This window comes from Leucoraja erinacea, chromosome 21 (genome assembly GCF_028641065.1).
Source record: "Leucoraja erinacea ecotype New England chromosome 21, Leri_hhj_1, whole genome shotgun sequence".
NCBI classification, from domain to species: Eukaryota; Metazoa; Chordata; class Chondrichthyes; order Rajiformes; family Rajidae; genus Leucoraja; species Leucoraja erinaceus.
Genome location: NC_073397.1, coordinates 11704648 through 11724544, shown reverse-complemented (window position 1 = coordinate 11724544; position 19897 = coordinate 11704648). Strand labels below are relative to the sequence as shown.

The 19897-nt window shown below is 39.4% G+C and overlaps 1 protein-coding gene across 1 annotated transcript in view; it reads right to left on the bottom strand.

Moving 5' to 3' along the window:
- The window catches only part of LOC129707249 (transcription initiation factor TFIID subunit 4-like), an 85719-nt gene that overhangs the window by 17866 nt on the left and 47956 nt on the right, over positions 1-19897 (bottom strand). The window contains exons 3-7 of the mRNA XM_055652129.1: positions 14474-14590; positions 13104-13238; positions 5241-5363; positions 3922-4011; positions 40-273 (exon numbers count right to left, since the gene is read on the bottom strand). Coding sequence (XP_055508104.1) covers positions 40-273; positions 3922-4011; positions 5241-5363; positions 13104-13238; positions 14474-14590 — 699 coding nt within the window. The remainder of the gene's footprint in view (positions 1-39; positions 274-3921; positions 4012-5240; positions 5364-13103; positions 13239-14473; positions 14591-19897) is intronic.

Below are 19897 nucleotides of genomic sequence, written 5' to 3'. Positions count from 1 at the left end.
TGCACCGATACCACACGTGGTTGTGTTAATTTGACCTACCTTGCCAGCTTGCACTGACTGTCCAGTTTGTGCTAAACTTAACACCGGATGTTGGAGAGTGCTGGTTACTGTAGCTGTAGAACTAGTTGTTCGCACAACAGGTCGCTGCTGAACGGTGTTTCCTAGTACCACCGCTGTCAACGCTGTTGTGGTCTGAGTTGAGGATTGTTGTTGACTTTGCTGAATAAAAGCCTGCGAGTCTTGAGTGAGTTGGCGCAAGGCTGGCAAACTCCGCTAGGAAAGCACAGAGGAGTTAACATTTGAATTAATCCTGGTCAGATTTAAAGCAAACAATACTATTATTACATGCTACATACAGCCCATAGTTAGGAAGGTTAACTGAACACTGTCCTTCATGAAAGTAGGGACGTCTTACTACAAACATGCATTAGTGTGACCTCATTTAAGAGTACTGCTATAGATTTGGTCTCCTTTATTTAGAGAGGTATATATTTCATAAGTTTCTAAGTCATAGGAGCAGCATTGGGTCCATCAAGTCTCTCTGCCATTCAATCATTGCTGATCCAATTTTCCCTTTCAACCCCATTCTTTTACCTTCGCCACATAACCTTTGCCAGCCTTACTAATCAATAATCTGTCGATCTCCACTTTAAAAATAATCAATGACGGCCTTCACAGTCCTCTGTGGCAATGAATTCCACAAATTCACCACACTATGGCTAAAGAAATTCCTCATCTCCTTTCTAAAGGTACGTCCTTCTAATTTGTCTTTGTATGGTATGCATGCGCAGTTTACCAAGGAGTACAAGTACCTTGGAGTTTACCTGGACAGTAAACTGGACTGGCCCAGAAACGCTGAGATTGAACTTTATAAGACGGGACAGAGTCGTCTGTACTTTCTGAGGAGGCTCTGCTCTTACAACATCTGCAGTAAGATGCTGCAGATGTTCTACCAATCAGTGGTGGCCAGTGCCATGTTCTTCGCTGTTGGGGTAGCAGGGCGATGGCCGCAGATGCCAACAGAATTCACAAGCTCATCAGGAAGGCTGGCTCCGTCCTGGCGGTGGAGTTGGATTCACTGGTGATAGTCTAGGAGGGGAGGATGCTCCTCAAACTGCAGAGCATCTTGGACAATATAGCTGACCCCCCTCCATGACACACTGGACAACCTGAGGGGCACCTTCAGCAACAGACTGGTTCCACCACAATGCAGCATAGTAAGCCACAGGAGAGATCCTTTTTCCTTTGTAGCTCTCAAATTGTACATCTCCTCCCCCTTTTGTCGTAGGGAAGACCGACAGCCCCCCCTTCACCCTTCGCACATCCCAAATCCTAGACTTTCCACTCGTCATTCTAATTTCATGTTTCATGTATCTTGTTGTGTTTTCTGACTGTTGGCAGACCAATTTCCCTCCTGGGACAAATAAAGTTCTATCGTATTGTAGGCAGCTTAGGAAAAGTTCACTGATTATATTCCGAGTCAAAGAACGTCTGAAGAGGGAAGACTTATGGGCCTGTCCCACTTTCACGACCCAATTCACAACCTTTTTTACTCGTGGACATTTTTCATCATGCTAGAAAAACGCCCCGACCTACTTGATGCCACAAGTACCTACGACTAGCATCATGGCCTACTTACGACCTACCAACGACCTCCTACAACCTCGTGACGACCATATTGCGAGTATAAGTGAAGGGCAAACTCGGCAGAGGTCGTGAATTAGGTTGTGAGAGTGGGGCAAGCCCTTAAGGAAATGAGGTCTACATCATTGAAGTTTACAAGAACGGGAAGTTATTAAAATATGGGAGATTTTGAGGTTTTTTTTAATATCTATCTGTCTGTCTGTCTGTCTGTCTGTCTGTCTGTCTGTCTATCTATCTTATTATTTGTTTCGAACAGAAAGAAAAAAAAGCAAGTGTGAAACAGCATACAAAAAACAAAACAAAAATATTTATAAAGTGTCATAAACAATATCTATAAATAAATGAAATCATATGTGTTCGAAAAGGAGCAGGAAGAAGCCAAAGCTTATTAATTCCCACCCCTTATTCAACTGTTTTGACAAGAAAGATATTTTCTCGTGGAGGAATACAGAACTAGGGTGCATTGTTTCAAAACTGAGCCTCAGTTAATATTGAGAAGATAAATTTCTTCCATGGGTTGAGCATCTCTGGATTGCTGTGCAGAGAGAACTGTGGGGACAGTCATTGAATATATTCAAGGCCAAAGTGAGTAGGCTTTTGATCTATAGGATTTTAGGAAACAGGCAAGAAGCTACAGCTCAGTCAAAGATCAGACCAGCCATTATCTAATAGAATGTGAAGAAGGTTCCCATGGCCAAAAGGCATACCCCAATTCCTATTCTTGTTTTTTTTGCAGTTAATAGATTAAAAAATGAAAACATTGCCAATTTCTGAATACTGGTTCAGAGTAATTCAGCTATTCACCAATGAAGTGCCAGTTAGCTTAACTATCTACCTCTTCTACAGATTATGCCTGATCCATTGAATGTTTGCAGCATTTACTATTTTTACTTCTGAATTTTAGCATCTGCAGTTATTTTTACTTTGCTCAGTTCAGAGTTGTGCTCCAGGTACTCCAAATACTCCAAGGACTGGCTAAAACCACTTTCTAAAATGGTAGATGTTCTACATAGAAGATAGACACAAAATTCTGGAGTAACTCAGCAGAACAGGCAGCATCTCTGGATAGAAGGAATGTGTGAGTGAAGAAGGGTTTCGACCCGAAATGCCACCCATTCCTTCTATCCACAGATGAGTTTGGAGTAACGCATTTTGTCTATCTTTCGTGTAAACCGGCATCTGCAGTTCCTTCCTACAGATTTTCTATATATATCTGTTAGAAGGTGGGGAGGAGTAAGAAACTGAAACATTCTGCCATATATACAGTGCATGGATGATGTTTGGAAATCATTGAATTATCCATAATAATAAATAAGGAGTATGTTAGATCGCACATGTGACCTGGTACTGCTTCTATTTATTAGTTTGGACTCAAAGTGTTGGTCAAAGCAAAAAAAAATTTCCCCCGGTCTAGTAAGCAGAAGGATTTACTGAAAATCACTAAAGGAAACCCAAGTGGGGGGAAAAAAAGTAAAATATATTTAATAGAATCACCATACACTTTCTCCAGTTCCCAGGTGTAAATATTTCAAAAATTGTGTTCTGGCCAACCACATTGATGCAAGCACATCAATGTCTATACTTCATCAGAAGTCTAAGCAAATTTGGGATGTTGCCAACGACTCTTACCAATTTCTGCAGATGTACAATAGCTGGCATCCTATCTGAATGCATCACAGCTTGGTATGGCAATTGCTCTGTCCAAAATTATCAAAAATTGCAAAGATTTGTGAGCACAGCATAATCCATCACATACCACCAGATTCAAGAACGGTTTCTTCCCCGCTATTATCACTCATTAATGGACCTTTCATATGCCAAGGATAAATTTATGATTTCCCAATTTAAATCGGCGAGGTCCTTGAATCTATTTTTTAATCTGCACTTTCTCAGTAACTCTCCACCTTTTATTCTGTTCCTTTTTCTCGTGCACTACCATATCATGCACGGTACGATTTGCCTGGCTAGCACGCAAATCTGTATCTTGGTAAACGTGACAATAATAAATCAATACTGATAATGGGTGTGGTGGAGCTGAAGAAGATATCTTGTTCTCAGTCATAAATAGAATCTTCACCAAGCAAGCTTGATATAAAAGTGATTATATCTTACACTGGATAAAAAATATATAATTCCCAAAGTGAATCTACTTTTCCTAATACTAATCATTTTGGTTTTGTACCCAAACATGAATGAATTTACCGAGCAGGACATAAAAACTACTTCCTCCAAACATGAAAAATTAAAAGTATTATTACAAGGTAAACTATAAATTACCTTCAGGAAAGGCACAAGATATGGCTGAGGTGATGAATTGAGCTCTCTATATAATCGGCTTGTAAAGTCTTCTGCGTCAATTTTTCCATCCTATAAAAAAAGGAAGAAAATAAAACTCGAATGGCGTTCAACATATTGAGGGTTTTTCCAATTTCAACGGACAATTTGGTGTTCCTTTGGGTAATGGCCTCTGGCCTTTTCATAAAAAAATGACTTGTTTTTATGTACTCTTCAATAGAACCAAACGTTGGAAGGCTATACTGCACATTTGATTCCTCCAATGCCAATACAGCTTCACACCTAACTGTAGAGTATGCACTTGCACAAATAATACAAAATCTTTTGCAAAGCTTGTGCTTGAAAAATGGCTTTTGGTAGCTAAAACAATGCATATTTACTCAAATTATCAACTTCTAAGAGAAAAGACTTTGCCTTCCATCACAGTGAGGAGGGGATTCTCTGTGATGGATGTTTGTGTAAATTGAATTGTTTGTATGTCTTGTAGGAATTGTCTTTGTTTGTATGGCTGTGGAAACGGAGTTTCGTTTGAGCCTCACTCAGGTTTAAATGACATGGAATTAAATATTGTATTATTGTATTGTATTGTAAATTGTATATTGTATTGATTGTATCTAAGGGATTGCAATAAGAAACTCAAAATGCCTTCTCTAAATTGGGCCAATGAACATATAATAATAAAAACACGAATTGCAAGTCTGAATAATGAAGCTTTTGTGTACTGTATATGCTTATTTTTATCTGTTTAACACTTTTCTATTGTAAAAACTTGCAAGATTATCTTTTTCTGTGTACATTCCAGACAACTAGCATGTAAAAACTGGATCTAAAGCATTTAAAGTTGTGGAAGTCTGAATTTCAGACTAATTTATGCTTTTATTATTTCAATGCCTCACTCAAATATTTAATCAAGAATTTGAAAAATCTATGGCTTGAATACGATGCATTAGTTTACCGAACATATTTCAGAGGTATATATCCTCAAATATGAAACATAAATGTTTACTCACAACATAAAAACCCATCTGTCTTAGCTTCAGTGCTATTCTTCGCTAGAGCAATAATAAAAATAAATATATACCCTATGCTCTATCATTTCCCATTGACCTTTATCACCTTTAGTTTCAGGTAAATGAATCTGCCCTCCCCCTTAAGACTGTGTTCTCTGCCTCAAATTCTCACCATGATAAAATATCCTATCCCCTATTAAAAATGCTTTTGCCTATTTACAACTTGCTCACTCCAATCCAAGAAACATTTAGTTCCGTTTAAAAAAAAAATATATAGAAATATTTGCTCACCAAAAGGTTTTGCACCAGTTCTTTGACGTTGGCAGCTGTTTCAGTTGACTGTTTACCACTTGAAGCCAATTTGATCAATGTAGACAGAAAGTTTTTGCATTTTTTCACATTTTCCATTGTTTCCTGTGGAATATTTATTCATTAAATAATGGAAAAGTACAGTCATGCAATTAAGAAGCATTTTCTACTAAAAAGTTAATTTACATGCACAGAGTTGGTTTTGCTATAAACAGTATCATGAAAAATTTAAAACCCCAGTATAAAGTAATTTTTTTCATACATTATTTTGTCTATCGTTTCAAACATCTGAAAAACTTTAATTAGTTGGGCACACCTTTCTGATTTTCTCTTTTAAAGCAATGATCCAAGCACGTCCAGTTGGTAGCAGTCATTTAGTATCTTACTTACATTTTCTATTCTTTATCAAGTCTTAACCAAAAACAATATCCACACGTATGGTAACATTAACATTGGAAAATACCCAAAGGTTCTGCACAAAGATGTAGTCAGACAAGAATTAACAATGGGAGGAGATATATACCATTGCCATCACTCGAGAATTAATATCAAACAACAATACATGCTAAATCTCAGAGCAACCCAACGATCCCACAAAGTCATCAGGCTGTACAACATGGAAACAGGCCCTTCGGCCCATCTTGTCTATTCTGACTATTGTTGGTATTCTTGACTAGTCACATTTGGCCCTCCTCAACATGTCTAATTTTAGAATCCTCTATCCTGGGTAAAAGACTGAGTGTTCACTTTGTCCATGCCCATCATCATTTGGTATACCTTAGTAAGGTCAGCCCACAGTCGCCTATGCTGCAAAGTCCAAGCCTATCCAGCCTCACCCTACAACTCAAGCAGCATGGCCAGGGAGCATCGTGATGAATCTCTTCTGCACCCTTTCCAACTTAATGACATCTTTCCCATAGCTAGGCAACTAGAACTGCACACATTACCCCAATAATGGTCTTGCCAATGACCTGTACTGCAGCATCATTATGTTCAAGCTTTTGTACTCAACGCCTTTCCCAATGAAGGCAAGCATGCCAAAGGTCCTTTTCCACATCCAGTCCATCTGAATTGTCACTGTCAGGAAACCATGCACTTGTACTCCTGGGTATCTTTGTTCTACAATGCTCTCGAGGGATAAAAGCATTTACTGTGCCAATCCTGCTCTGGTTTGACATACCAAAGTTCAACACCTCACCCTCATATTAAGATTTAAATTCCACTTGCTATATCTTGGCCCACCTTCCCAACTGATGTAGATTCTGTTGCAAACTTGGATGTCCTTCTTTGAAGGTGGCAACACTACTAGACAACATGGTTAGAAAGGCATACACTATACCGGCTTTCATTAGTCAGGGTATTGAATGTAAAGGTAGGGAGGTTATGCTCAAACTTCATAAAACGTTGGTTAAACCTCATCTTAAGTATTGAACACCATTCTGGTCATCAAGGTAGAAACAGAATGTGATAGTGCTGGAGAGGGTGCAGAGATTTGCCATAACGTTGCCTGGGATGGATCAAATTAAATAAGGAGAGACCCGAGAAGCGAGGTCTTTTCTCCCTGAAGTGGGGGAAGGAGAGAGGAGATATGACTAGAATATATTAAATCATTAGGGGTAATATTTAGAAAAGACTGTAGGAGCGTTTCTCTGTATCAGAGACAAATAAAACTAGAGGACATATCGGTTTAGGATAAGAGGGAAACAGATTAAGATAATGGGGAAGTGATTCAGAAGGGATATGAGGAGAACCTTCTTCATCTTGAGAGTGACCTGGAATATACTGATGAGAGAATGGTTGAAGCTGGCAGCATTTAAGAAATGTCTTGACCAACATTTGAATTGCTTGGACATCGGGGGTTAAGGACGAGGTGCTGGGAAATGTGGTTAACAAGGAATGGTGCTCACCGGTCGGCGTGGATAAGTTGGTCTGAGTGGCCTGTTTCCATGCTTCATAATTCAGTCATCCTATCAAAAATGGTTGGCTTCCTTGTTCATGTTTGATCTGATGCGGTGGAGTCAATCCTGAGAATTCCTGAGGCTTTTCCCTCTTGCCGATACTGTACCACCCTATCTGTGGAACTGGCCTGCTGATGGGACATGCTGTACACAGGGATTGTAATGGAAAAATATGGAATCTCTCTTCTGTACCATTTCCATTTTTAAGGCCTTCAAATTCATGTTGATAAGTTATAGGAGCATATTCTACTACGCAGTTCAATCATGTCTAATTTATCTTTCCCTCTCAACCCCTTTCTCCTGCCTTCTTCCCATAACCTCCGACACCCTTATTAATCAAGAATCTGTCATTCTACACCTGAAAAATATCCATTGACTTGACTTGAGCCATCTGTGGCAAAGAATTCCACAGATTCACCTCTCTCTGACTGAAGCAATTCTTCCTGGTCTCCTTTCTAAAGGTACGTTCTTTTATTTTGAGGCTATGGCCTCTGGTCCTAGACTCTCCCACAAGTGGAAACATCCTCTCCACATCCACTCTATCCAGATCTTTCACTATTTGTTAATTTTCATTGAGCGCCCCCCCCCCCCCACCCCCCCAAATCCTTCAAAATTCCAGCAAGTACAGGCCCAGCGTCGTCAAACACTCAAGTTAACACAATAATTCCTGGGATAATTCTCCTAAACCTCCTCTGGACCCTCGCCAATGCCAGCACATCCTTCATCAGATATGGGGCCCAAATCCATCCTGAAGTGCAATACCTAGAGAATTGGACAGAATACTTTGGCAATGGCTGAACTTGTTTTCAATTTTAAATGAGTTCAGCTGCATATTAGATTTACAATGGGCATTTCTTTTTCCACTTCTAACACACACAGACACACACCATTTAATAGGCACATGGATTGCAGAGGGAATTAGTTTAACATGGCATCATATTAAGCGCTGACATTGTGGACCAAAGAGTCTATTCCTGCGCTGTAATGTTCCAAGTTCTATGTTCGCCAGCCTGCATCATATATTTGCAAAATCACCAGACTAAGTTCCAGCTACGAAACAACGCAAATGAAAAGCAATTCTCAGAAATAATCTGGTTTATATAACACTGTGGATCGTGGAAGAGAAAATAGTACAATGTTGTGTCAAAAAATAGTTGCTTATTTCAATGCAAGGATAATACGCTGGCATGTTCTTCAAGTACAAGAGAACTATGGTAAGTTATTCATTTCTGGGCATTTCTTAAATCAAATATATGGCTTGTTTGCCGAAGCCAGATGAGAACATTGAAGAAGACTTCCTTTGTCCACATGCTTGTGAATTTGTATATTCTTAATATCTATTACTGACGTTAGTATTAAGAAGTTTAAACATCTTGGCTGGCACATGCACTCATAGCTGTGTTCCTTATCTAACCATCTCTATTATACTAAAACTCTTCCCTTTGTTCTCAACATTCTAAATGTCTGTGTGAGCCAGGGTTGTGTTGGCTTTCTTTTAATCGCCTTAATTTGTATCTTCTTCCAAACGCTTAGCCACAGCCTTCCCATTTTCACACCTGCTTCTGACATTTTCTCCCCCGACCGGATACATATCTTCCCGTCGCATTTCAACCTATATTCTCAAGTTATTAACCTTTTAAAAACAGCTTCAAAATATTAAAGATTTTAAAGTTCTAATTTTGAAGGAAAAAATACCGACTGACATCACAATACATTCACACGCTGTAGAGCAAATAACACATCCTCAACGTAACGATCCAACAGGTTTATTGACATACAATAAAGTTACGCTGGGCCGGCTGGGATCCCTCGGCCTCTCAATATCTACCCTCACACCCACCCCCACACTCTATTCCCCTCTCTCTAACCCCCTCCCTCTCTATCCCCCTCGCCTACTTCTCCCACTCTACCCCCTCCCCCTCCAGCACCCCAACCCGCACGCTAGGCTCCGCGCACACAAGGAGGGCTCCAAGCACTGGATTCGGAACGTCGTGGAGAGTTACATCGGCATCATTACCGTGACCCCTATGGCTCCAGAGGGGAGTTTGAAGGGTCTGTGGCGGTGGGGAACAAGGACATGAGTGCCAAGTTCACCTGGCTGGTGGTCTCTGCTAAGCGGTTGCTGCCCCAGCTACCCTGGCACCACCCCTACCCCCCTTCCTCTACCCTCTCATCCCTCCATTTCTACCCTTCCCTCTAGCCGCGCCTGCGCAGTTGGGGGTTATACGTGAGTGTATTGGGCCCCCCACCCCCTTCCGTAACCGTTGAGAGAATAGGACCCAACGGGTCCCACTTGGTCTAGCACGACTAAAATTCAGCACAACAACTTTTCCCCAAATAGAATGCATTTCTAATTGTCCAACATGTACGTAACGTAACTGCGGCACAGTGGCACAGCAGTAGATTTGCTGCCTTAAAGCGTTTGCAGTGCCAGAGACACGGATTCAAGTTACGGGTGTTATCTGTACAGAGTTTGTACATTCTCCCTGTGACTGCGTGGGTTTTCTCAGAGATCTTCGGTTTCCTCCCACACTCCAAAGACGTACAGGTAGGTAGGTTAATTGGCTTGATGTATGTGTAAATTGTCCCCAGTGTATGCAGAATGGTGTTAGTGTGAGGGAACACAAATCAGGGATTTTTTGATTATGCAATTTGAACATCTGCCAGCAGATGGCTATACATCCTCGACTCATCAACCATAAATCAGTTTTAGGTTACTAGTGCTGAAAGTACTTGGCTGACATACTGACCTACATTAATTCTGAAAGTAGTTTTAGCCATGCAACTCTGCCAGGAAACCATAACATTATACAAATATATAACATAATTCTTGTAAATTTGAATGTTACTATTCGATTTGTCTAGAATCAGTTACAAAAGGAACAAACCGTTTAAAAACAAACATTAAATAACTAAAAAAGTGTATCTGTAATTACAAAGCATTAGATTTTAATTGCTTTGATGTGTACCAATTGTTACAATGTTAACAATATGACAACCAAAAAGCATACATCAAGTTCTTACAAATGGTAGTAGAATCATAAGCGGGTACACTTTGGTGATTTGGCTAACTTTTTAGTATTGCCCGAGAACCCCCAATAATTGTCTCTGTTTTTCACAGCTAATAGAGGGGGGTTGACAAATTGGGAGTATACAGTGCCCTCCATAATGTTTGGGACAAAGACCCCATCATTTATTTATTTGTCTCTACTCCACAATTTGAGATTTGTAATAGAAAGTGCACATTGTCAGACTTTATTAAAGAGTATTTTTATACATTTTGGTTTCACCATGAAGAAATTGCAGCTGTGTTGATACATAGCCCCCTCATTTCAGGGCACCATAATGTTTGGGACACAGGGCTGCACATGTGTCCATGTATCTATGCTTTCTAAAATACTAACTTCGGATCTTGTGTCTACCAGGGGGAGCGATTGGGGTCTTGGTTTCTCATCCAAACAGCAGCATTAAGTATTTTTGATGGGACCCAGAATGATCAAAGTTGAAACAATTTGAAACTTGGATTTAAACTCGAATCAGAGGATGTAGGCAAGGTACTAAATGAGTATTTTGCATCAGTATTCACTCAGGAGAAGGACTGGAATATAGTGAGATCATCATGGAATATATTAATCTGATACGGCAATTTGAGATCAAGAAGATGGTGGATTTGGGTCTCGAAGAACATAAGGTGGATAGGTCCCCAAGGCCTGATGGGATCTATCCCAATTTATTGAGAGAGGCAAGAGGTATGGGTGGAAATATGGCAGAGGGAGTTTAATTTGGACAAGTGAGGTGTTATACTTTGAGAGGTCAATTGTAAGGGGAAAGCAGTTAGTGAAAGGAACCTTAACAGCACTGACATACAGAGTGCTTGGGGTCCAGTTCGTAGCTCCCTGAAAGTAGCAACACAAGTAGCATGGTAAAGAAGGCATACTGCACATTAAACTCCAGATGAGATTTCACCATGGTGATGTACGCATGCAGAAAGGTACTCTCGCTCTTGTACTCAAGTCCGCTTGTAATAAAGGCTTATATATTATCCCAGCTGCCATTTGCTTTCAATGACTGGTGGTCAAGATCTCATTTAATCTTCCATTTCTCCCACTCTAAAAGCTTGACTGTTTCTAGAACTTCACATTTACTCTTGTTAAACTGCAATTGCCAGGCATTGGCCACTTTGAAGTTATTAGATTTGGTTATATCATCCAAATATATCTTCTAAACATCTGGGTATATGCACTCATACACATGGTTCTCAACTGCCTGCCATCTGCAGAAAACAAACATTTCTTCCTACTTAGTTTCCTGACAATCAACAAATTCGCAATTCATGGCACCATACTACCCACAATCCTCTGTGCTTAAATTCTGCACACTAACTTCAATTGTGGGACTTCAAAGGTCTATTTAAAGTCCAAGCATACACAGGTTTTCCCATATACATTCTGGTAGTTGCTGCCAGTAGACTTGTTTGGCATGATTTCAATTCCGTGAACCCATGCAGGCTTTGTCCAGTCCTTTTGATGCTGTTCAAGTGTTCCATCATTGTATCTTGTATTGACTATCATTTTCTCCACTGCTAGTTTTAAGGTGATTGGGCTGCAACACTCCATTTCCCTTTCCCCCATCCCACCTTTTTTTAACTGGAGAGGGTTACATTGAACTCCAGAGTCAAAGGAATTGGAAAATATGACTACCAATATATTCTTTATTTCCAAGACCACATTCTATGGCATTCTGGGATTTTTATTATTGGCTCATGGGAATTTGTTGGCCCATTAATTTGTTTGCACTTTTTAAAAATTAATATTAATTTCCTTCAATTTCTCTCTTACTCCACACCCTTGTTGCCTCGAAGATATTGGTGTCATTTGTGCCCTCAGTGATCGACAACTCGCTTGCACAACCCTTTTCACGTATTTAGAAGATTTTTTACAGTGACCTTTTATGTTTCCTTTTAGATTAGTTTAGAGATACAGCGCGGAAACAGGCCCTTCAGCCGACCCGCGATCCCTGCACACGAATCTACACATTAGGGACAATTTACATTTATACCAAGCCAATTAACCTACAAACCGGGACATCTTTGGAGTGTGGGAGGAAACCAGAGCTTCCTGGAGAAAACCTATGCCGGTTGTGGGGAGAACTAAAAAATTCCATACAGACAGCACCCGCAGTCAGGATCAAACTCAGGTCTCTGGCGATGTACAGCAGCAACTCTACCGCTGTGCCACCATGCCACCCCGTGAGCTTATTCTCATTTCCACCACCCTCCTCTTGATTTTGTTTTCTTTTTTGCAGAAATATAAATTGTTTCCAATTCTTTGTTCTGATACTTTTGCTGGCAATTTTAGAAGCCTCCTTTTAGGATCTATATAATATGCCAATTGCCTTTGTAAACCATGGCCAAGTCCTCTTTCCTAATTTTGGTTTTGCCAGACAGGAATGAATGAATGAACAATTCTTGTAGTTTACAGAGACATTCTTTATGGATATATCAATTAATCATCATCAAATCATCATGATTTCACAATCTTCGAGGGTCATTATTTTAAAACTTTACAATAAGCTATTAGAACTGCAAGGATACCAAATGCTTTAATGGATATGCTTGTTCTCTTGCAATACTATCGAGAGAGTAAGTTACATTAATACTTTTTGAAATTGCTTTTGGAATTGTAGCATCATAATGAATATTCTTATTTTTGCTCCTGTATATTTTTACATTGTTGTATGAATATTATGTCCTATTCAGCACTCGACTCAGTTTTTATGAACATTTTATTTCATGCTTATTTAAAAAAATTCTATACTCACGTGGAGTTTTGAAAAGTACATTGTTTCTGGGCTACTTTTACACAGGTTACCAATAATTGATTCTTACCGCTGAAGCTGTGGGCTGCAATATCTGCGAGGTTGGAGCAGCTGTGGCTGCTGTCAATGTCTGCACAGTTCTCTGTTGTGTTCCTGGTTGGACTGTTGTTGCTGTAGATGTTGCTCCGCTTATTACAATCTGGGACTGCAAGAAACATTAAAGTATTTTTTTTGTGAGGCAGTGAAATGTGGGAGCTAATTCAAGTACGGCAAGGTCTTAGTGATGGGAAGATGTTTAACTACTAAAACGGCACTGGGCCTGTACTCGATGGAGCTTAGAAGGATGGCGGGGGACCTCATTGAAACTTACCGAATTGTGAAAGACTTTGATAGAGTGGATGTGAAGAGGATATTTCCACTAGTGGGAGTGTCTAGGACTTGAGGTCATAGCCTCAGAATTAAAGGACATTCCTTTAGGAAGGAGATGAGAAGGAATTTCTTTAGTTAGAGGATGGTGAATCTGTGGAATTCTTTGCCATGGAAGGCTGTGGAGGCCGTCAATGAATATTTCTAAGGCAGAGATAATTAGATTCTTGATTTGTAAGGGTGTCAGGGGTTATGGGTAGAAGGCAGGGGAATGGGGTTAGGAGGGAGAGATAGATCAGCCATGATTGAAAGGTGGAGTAGACCTAATGGGCCGAATGGCCAAATTCTGCTCCAATCACATGACTGAAAACATATGAATTACAGATAGATATTGTCTGATACTTCTGATCCTTGATGTCTGCCCCAAAAGAGAGGGAGCTCATCAAAAGTATCTCTCGTGGTTTGTTTTCCCTTGGGACCGCACTGTAGTGGCAAATGTGTGTCAGAAAGAGGGATCGCAAATCATTGTTATGGATGATTAGAGACAGTGTTAGTAAAAAAAAGTATATTGCATAATTAGGATTTGCATGGCATAATTTAATACATTGATTTTGGCAATTACATATAATTATTTTCAGTTTAATTGAAACATTATCTCATGTTCTGGACAGCACCATAAGAACAGAAAGTTGGTCATTCAGTTCCTACAGCTTGTTTCATCATTCAAGACCATGTGAATCTGTATTGTAATTCCATCTACCAGAGTAGCTCTGTATCCTTGTACACTCTAGACAGCAAATGAAGTGCAGCAGGTGGCCTTCCCATATGCATTAACATCATATTTATTTTGCAAACCAGTGTTAAACTACAAGCTGGTCCTGGCTTATGGAATCAGAATCATAGTATGATTGGTCCCACACAATGTACAATACAATTTATGTGTGTAAACTGCAGTTTTTGTTTCTCCTCCACCGAATCCAACGCTTGTCTGAATCTCAATATTGTCGCCTTTTTTTCCCCTCCGCTGAACCTAAATTTATTGTATGAATTGAACAATCTGATTTGGTACAATACCTGTACAGTAGGAGGTCGCTGAAGTGCTGTTGTCACTTGCACTGCCGTCTGTGTCTGGGAAACTGGTTTGATGATTGTAGGTGTTACTTGCCGTGCAATTATTTGTGTTCCTGGTGCCTAGAAATGATATTGGAGGAACAAAACATTGAGGCCAGTTTGTGCCATCGTATATAGAGCATACTCATTTTTAATAATCACTAAAATAATTAAAAATATAAAATGAACTTTTACTTTTAATATAAAGTAAAGTAAAGTAGCCTTTATTGTCATTTCATAAGTTTATATTTCATAAGTTTAAAATCTGTTCCCTTTTAAAATCAGTCACTAAATATTAGTGTTGTTAAAAATTTGTATTCTACAAAAGACAACCTAACAATACAATATCATATTTATAACGAGAAGAAATTATTTATGCATACATTCCCACCATCTCAGAAAACAGAAGATTGTACAGAGTCCAGAGAACAAAATAGTTACACCAGTTAATTTGCTGTTGAAGAAGCGGACTTTCAAAAATGTAAGTTAAATTTAAGTTTGGAAGTTTAACTACCCCAACAGTTGATGTTGAAATACACAGATTAATAAATAAGCATCCTTTATTTAAAGAAATGTGCCCATCTACAATGCCTTACAACTATTTGGAACTCTTTAATGTACATTTTCAGCACCTCGGAGAGTGGACAGATGTGAGAAGTTTGAGGGGAGAAATGTGATAAATTTCCTCTCATAAGGACATTGACTAATGAGTTAGGTTTTTCTGATCACTGGTAGTTATGTTTTCTCCTGACAACAACCCAAAACTTGTGAATTCCATTTCATGCCTCGCTATGGTTTGATTTGAATTCATGAGATCAAAGCTGCTAGTTGAGTATCACATCATCAAAATACTAATCCAGACATCAAATTAATATCAAATGTTAAAACAAAATCAGATTCGAGAAATTCCCTATAAGATGATTTATCACTATTTATTTATTTGGTTCAAATCTAACTGGATAGATTTGTTTTAAAATCCAAAGGGAGTATGGAAAAGTTGAAGGAAATTCAATTAAAGCCAACAATAAAATGAAGAGTAAAAATGCACACAGTGCGGGGGAATATTCAGCGGTTCAGGCAGCATCTACGATGTGTGTCTACTTTTGTAAACCAACATTTAAAGTTCCTTGTGTCAACAAAATTTGTGTAGATATATTTGTGGAAGGATAAATGAGTGCATGTGTTACCGAATAAACTGAAATTGATCTGTGAAGAAATAACCTTTTCATCGATTTATTTTGACTATTTTATTATCACGTTTAACAGATTTTATAAAGCACACACAATACTCATTTTCCTCCACAATGATGCCTCACAAGCGGAGTTCTTCCACCAGTTTATTTTTTGCCCAAGATTCCTGAACCCACAGTCTCTTATGTCATCACGGAAAAGTTAATCTGGTCATGGATGAGTACACCTCTTCAAGCAGTGATCACTAATATAAAAGCCAGGCTATTGTACATCACAAAACCCCAAATTAGTATACCAAACATATTAAATCTAATTGAGGACTTTGGATCTTTCTCAGGATACAGAATAAATTGGAATAAAAGTGAAATTATGTCAATAAAACCGAAAGACTCAACACATCTCTTAAAATTCCCCTTTAAAATAGCTACAGAAAAATTTAAATATTTGGGAATTGAAATTACTAGAAATTATCAAGCTATGTTTAATGCCAATTATAGTCCCTTACTTAAGAAATTAAATACTTTAATCAAATTCTGGAAAACGCTCCCGATGTCTTTAATAGGTCGAATAAATGCCATAAAAATGATCTTTCTACCACAAATCCTATATCTATTTCAATCAATCCCTATATACCTTCCAAAAAAGTTTTTCAAAAAACTGGACTCAGACATCACAAATTTTATATGGGACTATAAATCCCACAGAATACAAAGAACACATCTGAGCAAACCCAAAGAGCTGGGTGGTCTAGCACTCCCTAACTTTATGTACTATAATTGGGCAGTAAATATTAAAAATATGATTCACCTGCTGGACAACTCTGCCCAGCAGGTGGACTGGATTGTAATGGAGAGAGAGGACTGCTCCCCGTGTAATATAGGAGCGATTCTCCTCTCACCAATGAACCTGAATAACACAAATTACAATAAAAATCCAATTATACAGAGCACAATTAGAACTTGGAAACAAATAAAACAGAATCTAAAATTGAGAAATGTATCTCTTTTATCTCCAATAGTTAATAATCCGTCGTTTAAACCCTCTATTATAGATAAATCATTTACACAATGGGAAAGAATGGGAATCAAAACGCTTGGAGACTTGTATGAATCTGGAAAATTACTATCATTCCAACAATTACAATTGAAATATAATTTGAGAAATAATCAACATTTTAAATATTTTCAAATATGTGACTATCTGAAAAAATATACAAAAGATTATCATAATATGCCTCCAGACTTACTGGACGAAGCAATGAAGACAAAGGCCGAATCAGCAAACTTAATATCATATTTATATAACACTATTTTAAATATAGAAATACCTTCAACCGACAGTATTAGAAGAGACTGGGAACAAGAACTAGCTATAAAAATTTCAAAAGAGAGCTGGGATAAACATTTACTATATGTGCATAAATGCTCGATTAACGTAAGACATACTCTAATTCAATTCAAAACATTACATAGACTATACTATGCAAAAACCAAAATAAATAAACTTTCCCATAACGTCTCACCCATTTGTGATAAATGCCAGTCTCAAGAAGCTACCATAGCGCACTCTTTTGTTTTTTGTATAAATATTCAAATATTCTGGACTGAAATCTTTGAAATCTTCACAAAATTATTTAAAATAAAACTGATACCAAAAGCAGAATGGATTATCTTTGGAATAATGGAAGGTAGCCCTGAACTAAACGTGTTTCAAAAGAATTTATTTAATTATGGGCTAATAACGGGAAAAAAGCTTATACTCAAATTCTGGAAAAACTCTCCTATACCACCAATAAATATGTGGATTTCAAATATGTTCGAAACATTACACCTGGAAGATATGAGACTCCTCCTTGCAGGCAAAGCAGACCACTTCCAAAAGACGTGGTCTGCATTTATTGACTTACTACAAGTATAAGGTGCAACAGTAATTTAAAAAATAAATGGTGCCAGGATCTGGTAACGGGGATGAAAAATATGAAGTTGGTATATCCCCTTTTTCGTGTTTTTTTTTAAAATAGAGCAATTGTTTCTCTTTCTTTCTTTCTTTTCTAGGGTCTATTTCTTAACTTTCTTCTCCAACTCTTTTTCTAACGAGCTTTTTTCTCCCCAACACTTTCTCGCACTATCACGACTCTTTCACACTTTCCTTACTTCCTTTATTTCTATCTTTCTTAAAGCTCAAAAAATGAAGGGGTACAACAAATGTAATAAGATATATGTGGTGTGTACTACTGTAACTTATTGTACTTCTAATAAATAAAAAAATAAAAAATAAATACAAAATAAAAGCCAGGCTAACAATCCAAGTGAAAGTCATTTTTGAAAGTCTGCTTCTTCAACAGCAAATTATCTGGTATTACTTTTTTGTTCCCTGGTCTCTATACAATCTTTCCTATTTTCTTTTGAGATGGTGGGAATATAAAACGTTTCTAGTTAAAAATATCACATTATTTTGTTAAAGAAAGAACTGCAGATGCTGGAAAAATCGAAGGTGCACAAAAATGCTGGAGAAACTCAGTGGGTGAGGCAGCATCTATGGAGCGAAGGAATTGGTGACGTTTTGGGTCAAAACCCTTTTTCAAACTGATGTGGTGGGGGGGGGGGGGGGGGGGAAGAAGAAAGGAAGAGGTGGAGACAGTGGGCTGATGGAGAGGTGGGAAGGGAAGGAGAAGGAGGGAGAAAGCAAGGATTACCTGAAATTGGAGGTCAATGTTCATACCACTGGGGTGTAAACAACCCAAGCGAAATATGAGGTGCTGCTCCTCCAATTTGCGGTGGGACTCACTCTGGCCATGGAGGAGGCTCAGGACAGAAAGGTCGGATTCAGAATGGGAGGGGGAGTTGAAGTGCTGAGCCACCGGGAGATCAGGTTGGTTAATGCGAACTGTGCGGAGGTGTTGGGCGAAGCAATCGCCAAGCAGCGGATGTAATAGGTGAGGTTGGAGGAGGTGCAGGTGAACCAGAGGTGAGGCAGAGGTTCACCTGCACCTCCTCCAACCTCATCTATTGCATCTGCTGCTCTGGGTGTCAACTGCTCTATATCGGTGAGACCATGCGCAGGCTTGGCGATCGCTTCGCTTTCTCCCTACTTCCCCTCCCCAGCTCTCCCCACAGCCCACTGTCTCCGCCTCTTCCTTTCTTCTTCCCGCCCCCCTCCCAACCCCCACATCAGTCTGAAGAGGGATCTTGACCCGAAACGTCACCTATTCCTTCACTCTAAAGATGCTGCCTCACCCGCTGAGTTTCTCTAGCATTTTTGTCTACATTATTTTGTTAAATTATTTATTGTAGAACCCAAATTTTTAATAACACTTCAATATTGAAATCGAGTGGTGGCGCCATCAAGTGTGGTTGCCTAGCCAACAGCTGTCTGTCCTTTCATTCTTTTTGTTATTTTTGTCTGTTTTAAAAAAAATTTGGAGATCTTTTAGTCTTTTTTTATGTAATGGGAGAGGGGGATGAGGGGGAAACTGTTTTCTTGGTCACTTCCTGGTCGAGGATGCAACTATTCTCTGAGTCGCATCTTCCTACCAGAGACCGGCCAGAGCCTCAGCTTCAGCAGCGGCGGCACAGCACTGGATTCCATCGCGGAGCGAGTGATGCCTTAGCGGGGGTCGCCGTGTTCGAGCTCTGGAGTGCTGGGACTGCCGACTTTGACACTGTGGAGCTCTGGAACTTCCAGCCGCTGGCAGCGCTGACTTTCCAGCCATGGGTGGTGCTGACGCTGACTTTAACATCGCCAATCCCTGGGATCTCTCGCCGAGGTCGCCAGCATTGAATCTCCACCCAGCTCGGCCTGTGGACTTCGGAAGCTGCGGTCTCTGGTAGGAAGCGGCCGATTCGCAGGCTCCAGCCCGCTGAGAGTGTTCGAGGGCTTGAAGCATCAGGCCCGTAGCGGCGACTGTGAAGGCATCAATAGGCCCCGACCATGGGTGAACTGAGGAAGTGGACTGAACTTTGGTGCCTTCCTTCACAGAGGGAAAGGTTGATTCCGCTATGGGGGGATGTTTTTTATTAAATTCTAAAGTGTTACGTTTATCTTATTTGTGTGCTGCATGGTAACTCAAATTTCACTGCACCAATTGGTGTATGTGACAATAAATGTTCTTTGTCCTTTGATATTTAGTTCATGATTTTATTCTTTTTAAAAGGGATCATTTTCTAAACATAAAATATCAGAAGTAAATACAAAGCG